At 37.8% G+C, this 18,263-nt stretch overlaps 1 protein-coding gene across 2 annotated transcripts; it reads right to left on the bottom strand.

Moving 5' to 3' along the window:
- LOC109233028 (RNA polymerase II-associated protein 3) lies at positions 4,031 to 12,435 on the bottom strand. Of its 2 annotated transcripts, none has more exons than XM_019398764.1 (12): positions 12,234 to 12,435; positions 9,820 to 9,918; positions 9,068 to 9,265; positions 8,849 to 8,973; positions 8,640 to 8,761; positions 8,473 to 8,555; positions 7,752 to 7,895; positions 6,173 to 6,286; positions 5,057 to 5,239; positions 4,836 to 4,930; positions 4,646 to 4,743; positions 4,031 to 4,329 (listed from the first exon to the last, which is right to left on the bottom strand). In XM_019398764.1, exons 1-12 carry the CDS (start codon positions 12,273 to 12,275, stop codon positions 4,238 to 4,240), a joined length of 1,395 nt encoding a protein of 464 aa, XP_019254309.1. In that variant the 5' UTR covers positions 12,276 to 12,435; the 3' UTR covers positions 4,031 to 4,237. The 2 variants fall into 2 exon arrangements, with proteins under 2 accessions (XP_019254309.1, XP_019254310.1); XM_019398765.1 differs by having other exon boundaries at positions 9,820 to 9,909.

The raw sequence follows: 18,263 nt of genomic DNA, 5'->3' as shown, positions 1-18,263 counted from the left end.
ATTTGACTTGCTTGAGGTAAGTATCTTTCCTAAACTTGGTTGAGACACTAGTTGCTTGAGTTATTTGTGATAGCTACGTGCTTTGGGTAGTGCACATGTGTGGCATTGAGTCCATATGTGTGCACCGGGGTATTTTTTCCATGCTCGGGGTAGTATTTAGGCTATGATATGCCTTGGATTGATTGCTAGGATCATGATGTGTTGGTTCTTATATTTTGTACCCCCGTTGTGAGCTATTTGAGCCATGTTTGAGGTTACATAGTGGTTAATCTCTGATTTAACATGATAATTGCTACTTTCATGATGTATTTGCCTGATTTGAGCTATGATATCACACTTTGCACATGTGTAGACCCTAGCATGTTACTTACACCAGTCCAGGAGTATGAAATTTGATGTCCATTGACCATGTATATGTATTCTTGTATATATTCTTTCTATGTGATATGCATTGGATTGGTAGCCTATGACCACACCGGGCGGATTGCGATATTGAGCCTGTGACCACGCCATGTGGATTGTGATATTGAGCTTGTGACCACGCTAGGCGGATTATGATATTGGCACATGAGTTGTCCGTGTGGTTATATTATTAGCATGTGAGTTGTCTGTGCGGATCCAATATATTATTATTATTGGCACGTGGGTTGTCCGTACAACATGTGAGTTGTCAATGCGGTTGATGTTATTAGCACATGAGTTGTCCGTGCATCATGTGAGTTGTCCGTGCGGATCCTAGATATTGTTATTATTGGCACGTGAGTTGTCCGTGCAGCACGTGGATATGGATCCATCCCCTAGGGTGACCCTCTCAAGTTACTTCTTGATAGTATACATGCGGGTTATGAGAAACCAATGGGTTTCTGGTTGATGTGGTTTGAGGAAAACTGATCAGTGGTTTAATTCGATTATTGAGATGCTGATGTGGGCCTTATATCCGTATTGTGATTTTTATTTGGATCGGGTTACGCATCGCAACTGATTGATATTTAGTTATTGCATTTCATATTTACTTGAAATTTCCTTGGTTGTTTACCTGATTTATTTACATATCTTCCTTATGTGATGGATTTTTGATTGTGCAGAGTACGTTAAGAAATTTGTGTGCACCAAGGTGGTTCCTTATGTGATTCATGACTTCATTATATTACTACTCTGTATTTGTTGAAATTATGAACTGTATTGGTGATTAGCGAGTATCATTTATAATTCTTGCTTCCATTGTCTCGCCGAGGTTAGCTATGATACTTGCTGAGTACATGGGGTCGGTCAACTCATACTACACTATTGCACCTTGCGTGCAGATCTTGGAGATGAGATGCTGTGGATGACGAGAGCGAGCATTGAAGATGTACCTGCCTTCCGGATATAGCTACCACTTGTCCTCGGTAGTTTTAGATTTGTAATATGTTTATGTATATTCCAAACATATATTGTATTTATTTTCGTACCAGCTTTGTAAATCCAAGTCTTTGTGACTCATGACTTGTACTACCAATACTTGGGTTAGTGTATAGAAATTCAGTTATTTCACTTATTGAATCTTATTATTCTTATTTGAGTTGTGTTGACTGTTATTTGGCTTACCTAGCGGGTTGGGTTAGGTGACATCACAACTAGGTGAATTCTGGGTCGTGACACCTTTGCAAAGCATACAATGTTTGCTTAGGTCAGGTTTGGAGAGGGGTTTCCTTGGTGCGGAGGTTTCCTTAAAAGTTATTGCGGTCCTGACGCCTTTAACTTCGATATTGCACCGATAGTCCCAGTTCCATCCGCAACTCTGAAAGCTCCAACCCCTTCCTGAGACTGTTCCTCCACGAATGGTGGTAAGCTTTGTGTTACATAGAGGTTCTTAGGGGAGTGGATTTGTCGGGGCCGGAAAAGATGCCATCCTCAAATTTTGAGTGATATCGAGTTGTATTCTCTGGGTATGATCTTTTTATTACACTAACAGCCCGTTTGGCCAAGCTGCAAAAATCAGCTTATTTTGAGAAGTGCTTTTCTTAAAAGTACTTTTGGTGAGAAGCAATTTGTGTTTGGCTAATTAGTTTGAAAAGCACTTCTGAGCAGCAATTAGTGTTTGGCCAAGCTTTGAAAAACTGGTTCTAAGTGTATTTTTCTCAAAAGTGCTTCTCAAAAAAGTGCTTTTGGAGAGAAGCTACTTTTTCAGCTTCTCCAAAACTGCTTCTGCTTCTCCTCAAAAGCACTTTTTTTCCTTCCAAATGCTTGGCCAAACACTTCAATTTTTGGCCAAAAGTGCTTTTGGCCAAAAAAAGCACTTTTAGCCAAACAGGCTATAAGTCTTGCATTTTTCTTCGATTTCAATGTTCAAGTGATTTTTCCCTTTGTTCATGCAGGTCCACGTGATGTCTTTCTAGATTTCAGAGCGGATCAGTCGTTATGAGGGGGAGAATTTGGAGTTGAGGGGTCTTGTGGAGGCCGGCAAAGTCAAGGTTGAGAAAGAGCATTTCGATAGAACGGCTCATAATTCTGGACTTAAGAAGATGGAGGAGGAGCTGGAGTGAATGAAGTTTGAGCTTTCTTAGTCTACTGAGAGGGGTTTTTCAGCTTGAAGGAATAACCGGTGAAAAGCTGGCCCTCTTGGATCAAGTTATCGCGCAACGTGAGATCCTAGCGGCTCACCTTCATGATGTGGAGGAAAGAGGAAGGTCCCTCGAGGCACAATTTGGAGCTTCAAGGGATGAGGAGAAGAGGCTCAGGCGTGAAAAAGATACAGTTGTCTCTAACTTAAGGGACTTCGAAATTCATGCCGAGCTTACCCAGCATGCAATGTTTTTGGAATTCGACTCAAAACGCTCAGGTGGGTTCATGATAGCGATCTAAACCTGAAGAGATAAGAGAGGCCAAACAAACGTGGAGAGCTGCTCAGCTAAAACTGGACTTGGATGATATTGATAATTACTCCTCCGAGGATGACTTGGATCCTAGCATTCCACAGGGTAATGCGGGTGAAAGGGTTGCTGATATCCCTTCAACTTCTCAAGTCGGGTACTCCTCCAGTCTCTTCCGTTGCTCCCTTGGACCCTTCAACTGCTTCCTCTCCGGCAGATGCCAGGGCTGATATGCCGAACATTCTTTCTGGGTAGAACAAAAGACTTCATTCTCACTAGAACAAAATATACGTCCTTGGTGTAAGATTGCAAGGTTATACCAAAGAAGCTAACATCACCCAACATACATCGATTATCCTAGGTGTGATCCTAAAGAGTTGAGCGAAAAAGGATCAGTTTCACATTCAACCTACTAGGGTAGCTGGTGCTGTATACATTAGGAGAAACAAATAAAGTACGTACCTTTTGTAAACAACTACTGAAGGCGGAAACCTAAGACTTGGAACCTAATAAAGATATCCTGGACGAATCTATGGTTGTGAAAATGGAGGTGCAAATGATTGGCTAAGAGAAGCAAGAATGGTTTAGGTATCTACTAATATTCTTTTGTTTGGTGTTATAGTCCCTGTTAATCTCACTCAATTACTAAACAATCTTAGAAGAATAAATCTTCTGAAATTGGCTAATCTCAACACAGCCAAATGTGCGATACAAGTCATCTGCTGCAGTAGGATAACTATTTTTGTTTTCTTGTATGTAAATTAAGGTTTTAATTTTGTAACTGATTAAAGCTTAGATGAGTGTTTTTCCACGATTTTAGAAATTGTCCTGCTCGTAGGCCATAGGCTGTAGCTTTAGCCATCCACCAGTTACAACTCACAACATGAATCAACAGATTTGCTTGAGAATTTTAGAGCAACTCTAAGCATTGCCTCAAGAGTCGGGTCAATGTAGCTTTCTTTATTTCTTTCCTTATTCTTTTTCTCTTCCGGAGCCATAACTACAGCTACGACTGAAAGTGAAATACTTATCAGGCAAGTGCAGATGCATTACTCTCCGCTAAATGTGAGTTCTTATAATTTCCTGCTCATAATCTCGCAGGACTACCTTTAAAATTAGCCATCACAGCTCTAGCAAAATGATGTTAATGTCCTCCAAGGACATAGCAACGCGACACTGATGGAAATATCAAATTTTCCCTGTGACAAGTCTTCAAACATCTTAAAGATACTGACAAAGAATTTCGACAAGAAAGCTCTCATTTCAAAAAAAACTATATCCACGTACACATTAGTCACATTCGCTTTGCACAATTACAAAGATCTGAAGTAATACAAGAATGTCAGTTTTTCACATTAACTGCACCAGCGAGAACTCCATCATTGTTATAGGCCATATTTCAAGCGAAGTGCACCGAGAGTTGCAGTGTGCTCCTCGGCTCCCTTACAGAAAACCTCATCCCATATCTTGACAAGTTCTGTTTAACATGCAGAAATAAGTAAAACTAAATTGTAATACGCAACTTAAATTTAATGCACATGGTACTCTCATCTAGCCCAAGAAGATATAAAGAGGAATTCATGAAGATAAGTGAATTATGCAGGAAAATAATGTTCCATGATGATGTTCCGTAGCATGTGTCTCATACAGCTGCACTTAATTAATCTCTTCATTAAGTAGTGGAATGATGTGGATCATTATTATGCAAGGGCTTTATTGCTTACATCAGTACAAAGTAAAACATGTAATTACCCGAAATAAAAATGCAAACCATAAATACTCAAGAGATATACCAGCTTTATCAGTGGATGAAAGGCACATGATGATCATGTCGAACCTTGGGACCTTTGTAAGATTTTCCAGGTATCTAATTGCTAAATCCATATCTTCACTGGTGAATAGGAGAGCAAACATGTCAAGATTAACCATTTGCAAAGTGCAAACTCTACTTGAAGATTCCACCTAAATGTACCCCATACTTACATGGAAAATGTGGCAACGCATCTTACAATGTCCATGAGCATCGGAGCAGACAAGGCATTTTTAAATATTTTGGGTAACGTTGTAGGTGAAGTGACCTGAACAGAGAAAGCAGGTCTAGATTACTGAAACAGGTGAGAAATGGAAAAGTAGTCTGACTGTTTTAACACAGATTTGGCCAAAAAATACAAAGAATAAAAGAAGATGAAGACAGTAAGTTATACCTTCAATAAATGAGTTTGCAGATTACGGTCACCAGAAAGTCCTCGCCAAGAAACCTCAAACTGATACGCTGAATTTGGTGGTGCAATATTTTTTGCAGCTTCGGCCTTGGCAAGACTAGCTGCTCGAGCAGCAAGCTCTTGGACAGATTCCTTGAGTTCTTGCTTGCTATTTTTGTGAGGTCTCTGCAAAAAATAAGTGATAAGTGACACCAGGGTTATGTGCATGATAAGAATATTAGCATAACAACAAAGACAGAATAATAGTATGATATTGCATGTAAATGAAGTACAGATGTTCATCAAAATACTTTCAGATAGTCATAAATAAAATTCAGACACTTGGAGGTACTAACATTCAAAGTTATACCATATGTGAAACTTCAGTAAGGAATATGTATTCTTGAATTCTTACTTAAAACATAAAATACTCAAGGGCCTTTCAGAAAACATAAGCGAGATGAAACCTTAATATGATCTTAACGTTAGTTTGCAAAATAGTAGAACTACTCTTATATAGCCCCGCCAAATACTTTCGACAAATTCCCTATGACAAGTGTTTATAATTGTGCATACTTAGGTTGCTGAATATACATGGCATGTTCTGAATGTGGTAGATGTTTCTAGAGAAGAAAAGTGCATAAGCTAGCAAGTGGAGATATCTTTATGCATGGGAAAACAAACTGAACAAGCATCTGACTACAAATTAATCCTATGTTGGTGACCGTAATTGATAATGACTTGACTTATTCATTGTAAAAGAAAAGAAGAAATGATATTGGTTTAGTCTTTGACATCATGAAACCTGGATTATGAATACCACGGTGAAAAGGCTATGAGACATGACCACAAAGTTTTTGACAAATATCGCTATATATATACTCTTAATAAACCTTTGGACACATAACATTATGTATGCTTATATTATATGAACTAGAACCTTGCAATTATATTTTCGTGCCAGGGGGAAAGGGTTGGGGAAAGAAGAGGGGTGGGGGGGGGGGGGGTGTTCAAAATATTCAACAGAAATTGGATAAATCTCAAAACAGCCTCCCTATGTTCCACCCACAAAAAAGCACAGAAAGGAATAGTAGAAACAACTAAATCCAGGAGTAAAACCTTTGCAGGATTCAGGGTAGGAACGGTGGCAGAAGCATCTGAATCTTTGCTATTAATCTGCATATGAGTATCTTCAACTTCCATAGCAGTCCCAGAAACATCTCTATTACTTTCCTGGCACAGAATTTGAATCTCAAGGCATTGTGGATTGGTCAACACCAGTATTTGACTTAATTTTCACCACATCATAAAATATATTAGTGACCCAATAATCAATCTACTGTTGAGATTACATTATAGAAATAACCCACATATTGAGATGCAGAATACCATGTCACTTTCACATGCTTGCGCTCTTACTTATTCAGATAGGGCAAAAATACACTACAGGCCAGAAGATTCCAGGAATCATCAATAACACATGAACCTCATTTTTACAACTCAGCTGCTTCTGTTTGATTTAACATAATATTATATATTAACGCCATATCTTAATTCATTAAAAGGAACATGAGAGCAAAATGATATTCGTAAAATTTTTGGGTCTTTTGGGCCTTAGTAGAATGCTTCAAAGATGTTTTTTTTTTCATTTGTGGACAATTCCTATAGTTGCAACAATTTAGCTCATGAGGCTATGTCTTTAGCTCGGGAGGTTTGTTAGCCCTCAACGACAACTAGTTTACTATGCATTTTACATAGTCATGGTAGTGATGAATCTCAAAAAGTAATAGGCAAAATGAATAGTTCTAAAGATATGATTGAACAGTCTTATAATTGATATTCCATCTGTCCCAACTTAATTGTCCTGTTAGACTGTCCAAAAATGGTGTCTACTTTTAAAAAGAGAAAATTCTCCTACATGCTTCAATAACTTCTCAATGTTCTGCCATCAAGGATAGAGCCGCACAACCTTAAATTATATTAGAGAAAGTTCAAATTCTCCAGAGAGTAGACTTTATCCCCACCAAAGACCTACTTATTTTACTACAAAATTTGACATCTAACCCGAGTACCAGTATCTGAGATAGAAGATAAAAGATTGAAACAGAGGATTATTTTACATGTTAACAATCTATTAGTTAATCATACTTTTAGAACCTGATAATGAATCACTCTGAGAAAAACATTTCAGGTTATTGTTTATATTAGGAAAAATTGCACAAATTTTATAACCCAATCACAATTCTATCAAGGATAATTGGAAATATGCATGAACTCCAATCATCATATAAAAGTTTCTTATGATCCTCAGTCCTCTAAAACTTTCACGTCTCCCCACATCAGTTTAACTTTAGTATGCTAAGTGCTTGAGTATTATTTTCTCTTATTGAAAAGAGTGCTTGAATACCATTAAATAACTAGTAAAATCAATAATTTGTTAAGAAACTATTACAAGATGACAGTGAATTGGTTCATGCTTTTGCATTCAGATACTTCAATGCTATAATACTATCAAAATCCAACAATTCCCACTGATGCCCCAGGAATTGTTAATTATATGCATCTAATCGTTCAAAAAACTTAAAGAGTATTTTGTTTATCTAAATTCGTTCCTCCAAGCGTTAAAGTAATCACAGGTGTGAACATTACAGAGTCAAAATGGAAAAGAAAATTAAATGCAACAGTTTAGAATGACAACCTTGGCAGGAATTTTCCGAACTTCAGCCACCTTTTGAGAACTACCTACAGATTGGATCACGGGGCCAGTTTTATTTGTCTTTCCAGTTTTTTGAGGCCCTTGTGCAGAAACTCCTGTTACTCCTGATACTCTTTTAAGAATCTCCTACAAGGTTGATTAAATTGATTACTAAATAATCTGTGATCAATGCATAAAAGAAACAAACACAATGCCGAAAAAAATTATACAGCCTCTGAAAGGGAACAAGAGATCTAGCAAGAGATGATGCTCCATGCTAAAGTAACATGGTGCAATCAAGGAAAAATAAACAATAGATATTCAGTGCATGCAAACAGAACTTTATCAGTTAGCTTGCACTATTTCCTCCCACATTATATGTGCACAAACAGCGATGTTTCCCATTAACCAGATTACTATCCATGATAAGCCTACATGAAGCAGACATTTTGGCTGGTAAACTGGAATTATAATACTTCAACAGGTGAAGTGATTGCAAAAGGATGGTACAGCTGTGACTTCAATTTTACCACCAGTCCCTGCTCCTCATCTCATCAAGGGAAATATTGTGTAAGACCCTTCAAAGGACTAGGACCATCACACAGTCCTAGCAGACATGCACCAAAGTATCTCCAAGAAAGAAATCATTGTAGATTATTACAAATGCAAAAAAAATTAAGAAGAAAAAAAAAGAGATCGCATCTAGGCTAAGTAGAGTGATCACCTTCTCATACAGAGCCTTAACTTCTCCATACTGCTTCTTGATTTCTTGGTTCTGTGGTTCCAACCTCGAGGCAAATTCAGCATCTGTGCTGCTACCGTTGCATTAGACAAATATGGAAACCTGAATATGACAGTACCCCTTATGCTTAAATTTAGATTAAAGTATACCTTCAATTGATTCTTTCAATTTTCCAAGTTCTTTCCTAGCAGTTGAACGACGAGAATATGCTTTAATGTAGCGATCATCCAGATTCAAGGCCTCTGTGCAGTCGTTCTCTGCCTCTTGAAACCTAAATACAAGGAGATAAGACTGCTCCCCATTTTTCAAGTCTTAACTGTACTTTAACTAAAAGAACAATGAAGTACATTAAACTTGCCTTCTGATCTTAAGATAAGCCATTGCTCTATTGGCATAAGCTACTGCAGTTGGTGAAAGTGCAATGCTTCTAGAATAGCAATCAATAGCTTCCTTGAACTTTTTCTGCTTAAAGAACTCATTACCCTGGGAATAGATAAAAGGCAGAGCACCAGCTATAACGACCAAGCTTTCATTCCCCCAAAAAAAAGGAGAATTAATTTTAAGTATCAAATTATACCAGCTCTTTCTCTGAATTGGCGTCAATGTTACTCTCCTCCGAAAACATTTCGCTTGATAGATGGCTAGTTGGATTGTACTTTTTAGAATAATCATATGGACCAGCAGCACTTGAGATCGAGGTAGATTTTCCAACTCGTTGTGTCCCATTAACTTGAGGACCAGTAGGAAGTTCACTAGTATGGCTCCAGTCTTCTCTCTGTAAAGTAATTAGGAGAAAAGAGAAACGTATAGGATTGAGAAGTCAACATAGACAAAATCATTTACAAACAACCCACAGCACCACAGTTCTCATGGATGATGTACGTATGATGTAACCTCTTCAACAACCAAGGAAATCAAAGGCAGAGTGTGCAGAAACATATTTTGATCTTAGCCAAATGACTGAGAAAGGTATAAATGGCTGCAGACACTTGAATCAATGCGATGTCCACAATTATTCTAGTTATTGACAGAAAACCTAAAATATCTACTAAACAAAGTTAAACAATTTTAAAACAGCAGATATCAGAATCATAATCACAACCAAAAGGTGCGCCTCTAAAGCGGAATACAAATATCACTCAAAGATCCCCTAGAAGTGCCACACAAACAGATGAAAATTGACTCAGAACATAGGGGAATACAAAATGACATGTGGCACACACCAAAGAAAGTGAATCACCAATGCATAAGTCCAATTAATTAAAGCATCGTTTAAAAATACACGTTACCAGTACATATCAAGAGGTAGGTTTTGAAATAAGTGATTACCAACTTCTCTTTGCCACGAGCCTGCGATTTCATCTTTTTGTCTTTATCCTTCAATGATAGTTCCCAATCCTGTAAGTTATTCAAGAGCCCCTGCATGTCCTGGTCAGCCAAATAATGCCAGTAAAACCACAAACCAGAGAATATCAAGCAAATGAATCCCCAAAATTACATACAGGTCACTCACATGAAACATTTGAAAAAAAGTAAGAGACAAGTAAGTGTGCACGTGTGAGTGGAAGATAAAGAGTCAAATGCAGAGCAGACGATTAAAATCCCTTTTGAAACACACATCAACATTAGTTAACTCAGAGAGGTAGATGTCTAGATATTGAGATGCATGCAATATATCAAACTGAAAGGTTGGGGATGTGTGTCAACCAAAAAAACCCCTTAAGAGAAAGAGCAAAACTAAAATATGATTGTCAGCTAACCAGAGCATGTTTAATAAACTGTATTGCCAGTTAAAATCCTTTTTGCTAGCTTCAACTATGCTCACCCCCAGCAGAACAGACAAAGCAAGTACACATGATACATGAAACATGACTTGAGGTACTTCAGAATAGAGTAAAAACACAAATTCTTCTCACTGCTTCGTTTGCTGCATTTTCACAAGGAATTTCTCTTGGTTGGTAAATCAAGTCAATTCAAAAATACAACCTAAAATTGAGAAGGAAATAAAAAGGCTTCTAGATACATTTTTTTGATTCAGAATAACGAGTAAAACTTGAAATCACTCATTATATAACGTCACAGACAGGAAGAGAAATCTCACCGCGTATGAACTGTGAATGGTACTACTAAGGGTCACATAAAATTGTCATAATAAAGGTATTTGAATTAATGTGTTTGCTTCTGCCAGATTCTATTATAATTCGATCCTACCTGCACTATCCTTCACAGCATCACTGAGAACATTGACATGACATATTTTTGTGATAAATCGATACATGCATAAATATTTGACATGACATTTTTTTGTGATAAATCAATATATACATGAACAATATCAGGTGTCATATTTACAAGAGACATAGCTATTCTGCCTCAAGCCTAACCAAAAAGGAATCAGACCACACAAGCAAGAGTCTCATGCTTGCACACCAAATGCAAATTAGATCAAAGAGAACTCTTTACACAATCATACGACTCCCGTCTCCATCTCAGGTTAATTTGGTATGATGGAAAATCTTTTCAGAAAAAAACATATTTTCTGGTTTTTGGTTTCCACCAAAATGGAGAAAATGACTTCCCTCAATTTGGGGGAAGTCATTTTCCTTTCCAATTATCTCAACTATTAACTTAATCGCACTAATGTATGTTTAACCAACACTTAGACATTTTGATCAATCTTTAATACTAAACTTTTTTCTCAAAACACTATCCGGTTTGCTAATATTATTATTAACTTTTAATAAATGTTTTTTTTTTCAGAACACCTCCGATCAGCATTGAAAACGTTTTCCAGGAAAAATATTCTCCAGAAACTAAGTCATTTTCCAGAAAACGTTTTCAGAAAAAAACATCCATCATCATAAACACACCCCTAATTTTCTGTCCATTTCTTTCTCTCCATATACTCCAAAGGACACAATAAGGTGTAGTCTTCACAGCTTGAGGCATGGGCAAAACCACCTCTAAAATGCATAATGGCTCCACCACCCCCATCTCTTTCTTTATGCCCCACCCTCGACCACCAAAACACAAGATAAACTAACAAAGAAAAGCAACAATCATACCCTTATACAGAACCAACCCCAGTTTTCTATAGCAGATGTAAATGCTTCAGCCACCTTCCGTGCTTGCCTTAACTATTGCTACCACTAGAGTCTATTAGTCTTTTGCGGCCAATGACATCCTTCTATAGTTTTGTCTAAGAAATAATATTTCTTGGTGCATCTCTCTCCAAGCTTAGTTTAAGCGGCAAAGGTTGAGGGACTTGTGATAGGTCACAGGTTCGAGCTTTGCTCCATGGAAACTAAGCCTGGTATTTAAGTGGAGAAGAATAGAGAGTCGGTCCCATTATCCAAGTTTTGAATGCAGCGGTTGGTCCTAAGGACTAGCCCCAAACAGATTTCTCAGTCATAAAAAACAATCTTTCTTAGTGCATTTTTGTTTTTCTACCAAACAAATCCCAGAAATAAAACACTCTACTCGCCAATAAAAATAGAGTTGACAAACAATATTCATTCCCTGAGTTTTTTTAGTAGCACACACATAACTACTTCTAGTTTCAGCAAGAGTTCAGTAAAAAAATTTGCAGCCTTAAAATCCAAGACGAAACCATGTGGAACGAAGCTGCAACAATCAACAAAGATAGCGGTATGAAATAGTAGAAGGCATTTTCAGTTTACACATAAATAAATAATACTCTATAACGTAACAGAGAGAGAGAGAGAGAGAGAGAGAGAGTATACCTGAAATTGATCGCGAGAGTGCTTGCTTGGAACCCTCGCCATTAACGTCGAGCCTTGAGGATTCTCTAGATGCTTCCGGAGGGAGCTCTAAACTATTCTCCTGATTTTTTCTATATAAAGCTTGTTTCAGTTCAAAGAGTTGAAAGTGATAGAGACTCGAGAAGAATGGGGCACAAATCACAATGAGAGGAAAAAACTTAATTAATCCTTTAACTATGGGCATAGGAATATTTTTGTCCTTTATCTATACTAGTGAATATAAAATATTCTTTATATTTGTAAAAGTGAACAGCTTTAGTCTATTCTTACCAGAGTTGTTAATACTAACGGAAATTTTCTTTTACAATGATAAGTGGCAATGTGGAAGATGTAAACGGGAATTTGCTATTGAGAAGAGAGAATGGTACTTTTGATCTTCATAATTTCAAGAATGATATTTTGGCTAATGCTCAAAGAATTATTCTGAAATAAATTCTTCTTCTTCTTCCGGGGATTTTAGGAGGAACGGCGGATGAAGGAAATACCTGTAAGAGTGAATTTTTAATTATTTACTTTTTTAATCTCTTTTTTGTTTTATGTTTCTTTTCAACTAAAATTGTGAAAGATATAAAAAAAAATTAAAGGTTGAATCTTTAATCAACAAAATTTAGTTTGATATTTATGTAATCCAATTTTCCAAGAGATGCGAGCTATGATCTATGTGTTTTACTTACTTTTTTTGGGTTAGAGAAGGAAAGATGGAAACCTTCGTTAGAATCGTAAATTTGCTATGCATTTTGGTCTTTTACTTGTTATGAATTTTCTAAAAGGAGAGTTTTGGTAGCAGTAATTCTTCACAACGGACTGCAAAGAATAAATGGTCCTCTTCTCTTTAGTTTAGTTTAACTCTTGCCGATGATTTTAGGCCTTTCCCGTTAGTTTTAGTAGCACTGTTAAGAGATAAATCAAAACTGTCCACTTTTATAAAGATAAAGGATGTTATATATTCATTAGTATAGATGAAGGATAGAAATACTTCTATGCCCATACTTAAGGGACTATCTTAGTCTTTCCCTCGCACAATGATCCCTGAAGTCTTGAATAAAATAAAATATTTTGACCAAGTTTTGGTAATTAGGGGAAAATTAAAAAATTTGGGATTGAACTATAATTATTAAAAACTTATTAGTAGATATTAAAACTTCAACAATTATAAATGACCCAGTTCTTCATTTTTTTTTTTTGTCTTTTTTTTTAGTAAACCAAATACTTAATTAAATAATAATAATAATAGCGCAAACATATTTGTAGGGTTGTCCAAGTGGCCAACATTACTAGTTAGAGTGTCATTAATATTACAGCATAGTTTTCCTACTAAATGTGGTTCCTAAGATGTCTGACCATATTGCATCGTTAGCAAACACCGGAGTAACTACCAAAATTCATATCTTGTCAAAAAGCTTCATCTTTGCTCTCTCTTTAGCTCGAAGGTCGGCCACCTGGTTATGCTCCCTGGAGTTATGGCTGATTACTCGGTTCCCCAGTCGATCCATCAAAGACCTGTATTTAGAGATAATAGGATTGTAAGGCAAATGACCAGCATTTAATATCTTAATAACTTCCATTGAATCAGTGTTAATGGTCAGAGGAGTTAGGTTGTGTTCTACTGCTAATCTAAGGCCTTGGAATAAAGCGCTTAATTCTTCGAGGTTGTTAGTGATGTTAGGAAAGCCTTTCATGAAACCAATAACCTAGTCGTCCGAATAGTTCTTGATTACACTTCCCATATCCCATGTCCTTGGGTTCCCAAAGGAGGAAGAGTCAGTATTTAGTTTGTAATTACCTATGTCAGGGGGTTCCCACTTAACCTGGATGGTAGTCCTGTCACGACCCAATTTCCCCTCTGTTGGGTTTCGTGATGGCACCTAGTCTTAAGGAGTAGGTAAGCCTAATAATTACGGAATAACAACAATGAAAATAACATCTAAAATTCTTCTGAAATAAATTTCTTATACAATGAACATCTTCCCAAAACCCGGTAGTACAAGTCACAAGCCTTTCTAAGAGTAGTTATACAAAATAAATACATCACTACTCCGAAACAAAAGGAACAAATAAAAATAAGTACAAATGAAGGTGACTCCGAGGCCTGCGAACGCTGTAGCAGGTTTACCTTGAGTCTCCACCGCAACGATCCGCACAGCTACTATCGACCAAATACCTGGATCTGTACACAAAAATGTACAGAAGTGTAGTATGAGCACACCACAGCGATGCCCAGTAAGTATCAAGACTAACCTCGGTGGAGTAGTGACGAGGAACAGTCAAGGCACCTACTGATCAAATAAACTGAACAGGATACAACGATAAACTACCGAGATACGATAACAAGGTAATATTAGCAGCAGGGAGAAACTCAAACCACAAACAGTAGAAACAATAAAGGGAAACACGGATGGAAACGAAGATAACCAAGTAATTTAACACCAACATAGCTGGGACATAGACAAGTAAAATGTACTCAAATAAGAAAGACGATGTCAACTCAATAAATCACATCATTTCTGATGCACAATTCCAGCCATCTCAAATTCGATGTCTCATATCATAACCTCACTTACCAACCCTTGGCACACCCGGCACCTCGTACCCACATATTTCTATCTCACTTTGCGCAACGACGTTCTCATGTTACTCAGTACATAGGGTCCATAACCAATGCAACTAAGATGTTCAAAGAGTCTCATTTACATAACATAAGGTAGAGTACAGTTTCTAAACCAACTAGGAACTCAACAAGAAAAGATAAAGTTATTATTAGAAATCATTTGAATAAAGAAGGTACCATTTTCAATTAAAATACAACGTCGGATGATTTATTACCTTTAACATGGGATTTAATAAATTAACTTAGTAGAAATTCCTTTTTAAGTAAAATACAACCTCAAACGGTTTAAGAAAATTTAATTGAGAAACTAATTGAGTTAAAAATGTAACAGTTATTGAAATTTGAAGTATTGAAATATATATATAAAATACGGCGAGGTATTGTAAACATTATGGATTCCAACACAAAGGATCACAGCAGTAAAGGAATCTAAACAGTTAAAACACTGGAATTGATAACAACAAATATAACAGAGACAAATAATCACAGAAGGAGTACAACTCAACGCGGAGATAACAACCGGGGATCTCCCAGGATACCGTTCTATAGTCCCAATTATAAATATCCAGTGGATCTCCCGGGTGCCATCCCGTAGTCCAACTCATAGTGCGTGGGGATCTCCCAGAATACCAATCCGTAGTCCCAAATGTAAATACCCAGTACTAGGGGAATCTACCGGGTGCAATCCCGTAGTTCCCATATAAAAGTGCGGGGGGATCTCCCGAAATACCGATCCGTAGTCCCAAAGTAAACATGCAGGGGGATCTCCCGGGATACCGTCCCATAGTCCCAAAGTAAACATGCAGCAACAACACAAGGACTACTAAAAAACAATCCAACAACCCAATCACAAGGAATTCCACCACCAAGAGTATGAATACACGGCAACAAGAGAATCACGGAAAAACCAAGAAGTGCAATAACCTTAACAAAAAAACAAGGTATAACGGGCACATGATAACTACACCGGCAACCACAACAATTTGGACACATAGCATATATACACGGGGTCATAGAGGAATTCACAATTTAGAGATAACAACGATAAGAAGAACAATCGCTTCAACTAAGGCGAATAAGGCCAAGTAACGGTAAGAGTTAGAGGGAAGCTAACAACATCGTACGGAGCATATAGAGGTAAATTAAGCAATTAGGAAACTCAATCATAATGGGATACTTCCCACATAATGAACATAAGGACCTAAGAACCTTAAAGGCAAATTTCCCACAAATAAGTCCGAGCACACACTCGTCACCTCGCGTGCACGGACTACAAATAGCATAGAAGACTCAAATACTAAGTGGAAGTCCACCACACAATGTTGAGCAAGATACTTACCTCAATCCGGCCAATTCAATACTCGATTTAGCTTTTCCTTTACCAATTCATCAATGCTCGGCTCAATCTAGCAAAAAACGACATGAATACGTCTAACAATGCAAGAGAAAATAATTCCAATTAACAAAACTATGATTCTTAAACAATTTGTAAAAAGTCAACAAAAGTCAACTCCCCGGGCCCGCACCTCGGAACCCGACAAAATTTACAAAAATCAAATACCCATTCCGATACGAGTTCACTCATACAATAATTATCCAATTCCGATACCATTTGATCCTTCGAATCATCATTTTACATTTTTGAAAGATTTCACAATTTTTCCCAAATTCCATCCCAAATCACGAATCAAATGATGAATTCAATGATAGATTCATGTATTCTAGCTAAATCCGAGTTAGAATCACTTACCCCGATGAATTTCTTGAAAAACCTTCGAAAAATCACCAAGATCCGAGCTCTCTAGGTCAAAATATGAAATAAAACCCTAAACCTAATATTTATAGTGCACCTCCCAGATTTCAATCACTGCTCACCGCACAAAAACCACCGCTGACCAGGGTCCAGGTCCATCACCGCTGACCGCGGAGAATGTTGACTGCAGCAACATACTTTAGTATTTTGGCCATAACATTCCCTACAGATGTCCAAATTCTGATTTATCTACCTTTCTGGAAACTAGACACGAAGGGCTACAACTTTTGCTTTTGAATCATCTCAAAATTCCTTGTAGATCAAAAGATATAGGCTTCCGAAGTCAGACCAGTGCACCTGCGGAACATCTTGATGTGCGGCCGCACACCAAATTGTGCGGTCCGCACTGAGGTCCGCGAAATTTTAGTGCGGTCCACACTCCCCTCTGCGGTCCGCATATTTTTGGTGCGGTCCGCACTCCCAAAAGTGCCAGAACCATCTCAGAGTACCGAAATGCCCGGACTCGCTCAAAATTCACCATGAAACTCATCCGAGGCCCCCGGAACCTCAACCAAATGTACCAACACATCCCATAACATCATAAGAACTTAGCCCCACTTTCAAATCACTTCAAACATCGCTAACACCACGAATCAGATGCCCGAACACATGAAAATCACTATGAACTTCAAGAACCTCTAGAATTGCAACCAAGCGTCCGAACCATATCAACTCCTAACGACACCAAATTTTGCGGGTTAATCCCAAATGACAAAACAGAGCTATTCCAACTTTCGGAATCGCATTCCGACCTCGATAACATAAAAGTCAAGTATGGGTCAAATCTCTCCATTTTCCAAACTTCAAGTTTTCCAACTTTCACCAAAATGCCTCATATTATCCTACGGGCCTCCAAACGCAAATACGAACACACGGCCAAGCCCAAAATCACCATACGAAGCTACTGACATCATCCAAAACTCATTCCGGAGCCGGTTACTCAAAAGTCAAATTCCGGTCAAATTCTCTCCGCTTAAGCTTCCAGGACTATATTCCTTCTTTCCAATTCGACTTTAATTCATCCGAAAACTGAATCCAACCCTGCACACAAGTCGATATACATAATGTGAAGCTGCTCTTGAACTCAAACTGCAGAACAGGATGCAATTGTTCAAAACGACCAGTCAGGTCGTTACATCCTCCTCCACTTAAACATACATTCGTCCTCGAATGTGCCCGGAGTCTTCCAAAGCCATTGAACCACTGCATGAGTTCCTCATACATACACCCGGGGGTGTTTCCCCATCACCCAACCCATTCAGAACTGACAATGCCACTTAACTGAAGGTCTCATCTCCTCCTTAGTCCATAACCTTAGAACAGAACCCAAACCTCATCATCTGAAATTAGTCATAGAACCCAAATTCCACATCATCACACTGATTACACCCGAACAAGCTGAATCGAGCCAAAAATTCCAACCCAGAATACAATCAAATGCTGATCCATGCATCTCAAATACTCGAAGCAATAACCTCTGACCACCATAGCTGCTCAAATAACACTCTAGATGCCGGCAGTACACTTCACATTGAATATAACATTGTTCCGGACTTCCACAACACCGCCC

The sequence above is a fragment of the Nicotiana attenuata genome, chromosome 10, assembly GCF_001879085.1.
Source record: "Nicotiana attenuata strain UT chromosome 10, NIATTr2, whole genome shotgun sequence".
Lineage (NCBI taxonomy): Eukaryota > Viridiplantae > Streptophyta > Magnoliopsida > Solanales > Solanaceae > Nicotiana > Nicotiana attenuata.
Note: the sequence above shows the minus strand (reverse complement) of the source record. Positions and strands in the feature narration are given on the sequence as shown.

Excerpts from the sequence above, each read along its gene's own strand:
- LOC109233028 (XM_019398764.1), bottom strand. The coding sequence starts at position 12,275 with ATGGCGAGGGTTCCAAGCAAGCACTCTCGCGATCAATTTCAG. Across the intron at positions 7,896-8,472 it reads TTAAGGCTCTGTATGAGAAG|GAGATTCTTAAAAGAGTATC; the intron begins GTGATCACTCTA and ends TCAACCTTGTAG. Across the intron at positions 4,744-4,835 it reads TGCGTTGCCACATTTTCCAT|TGAAGATATGGATTTAGCAA; the intron begins GTAAGTATGGGG and ends CCTATTCACCAG.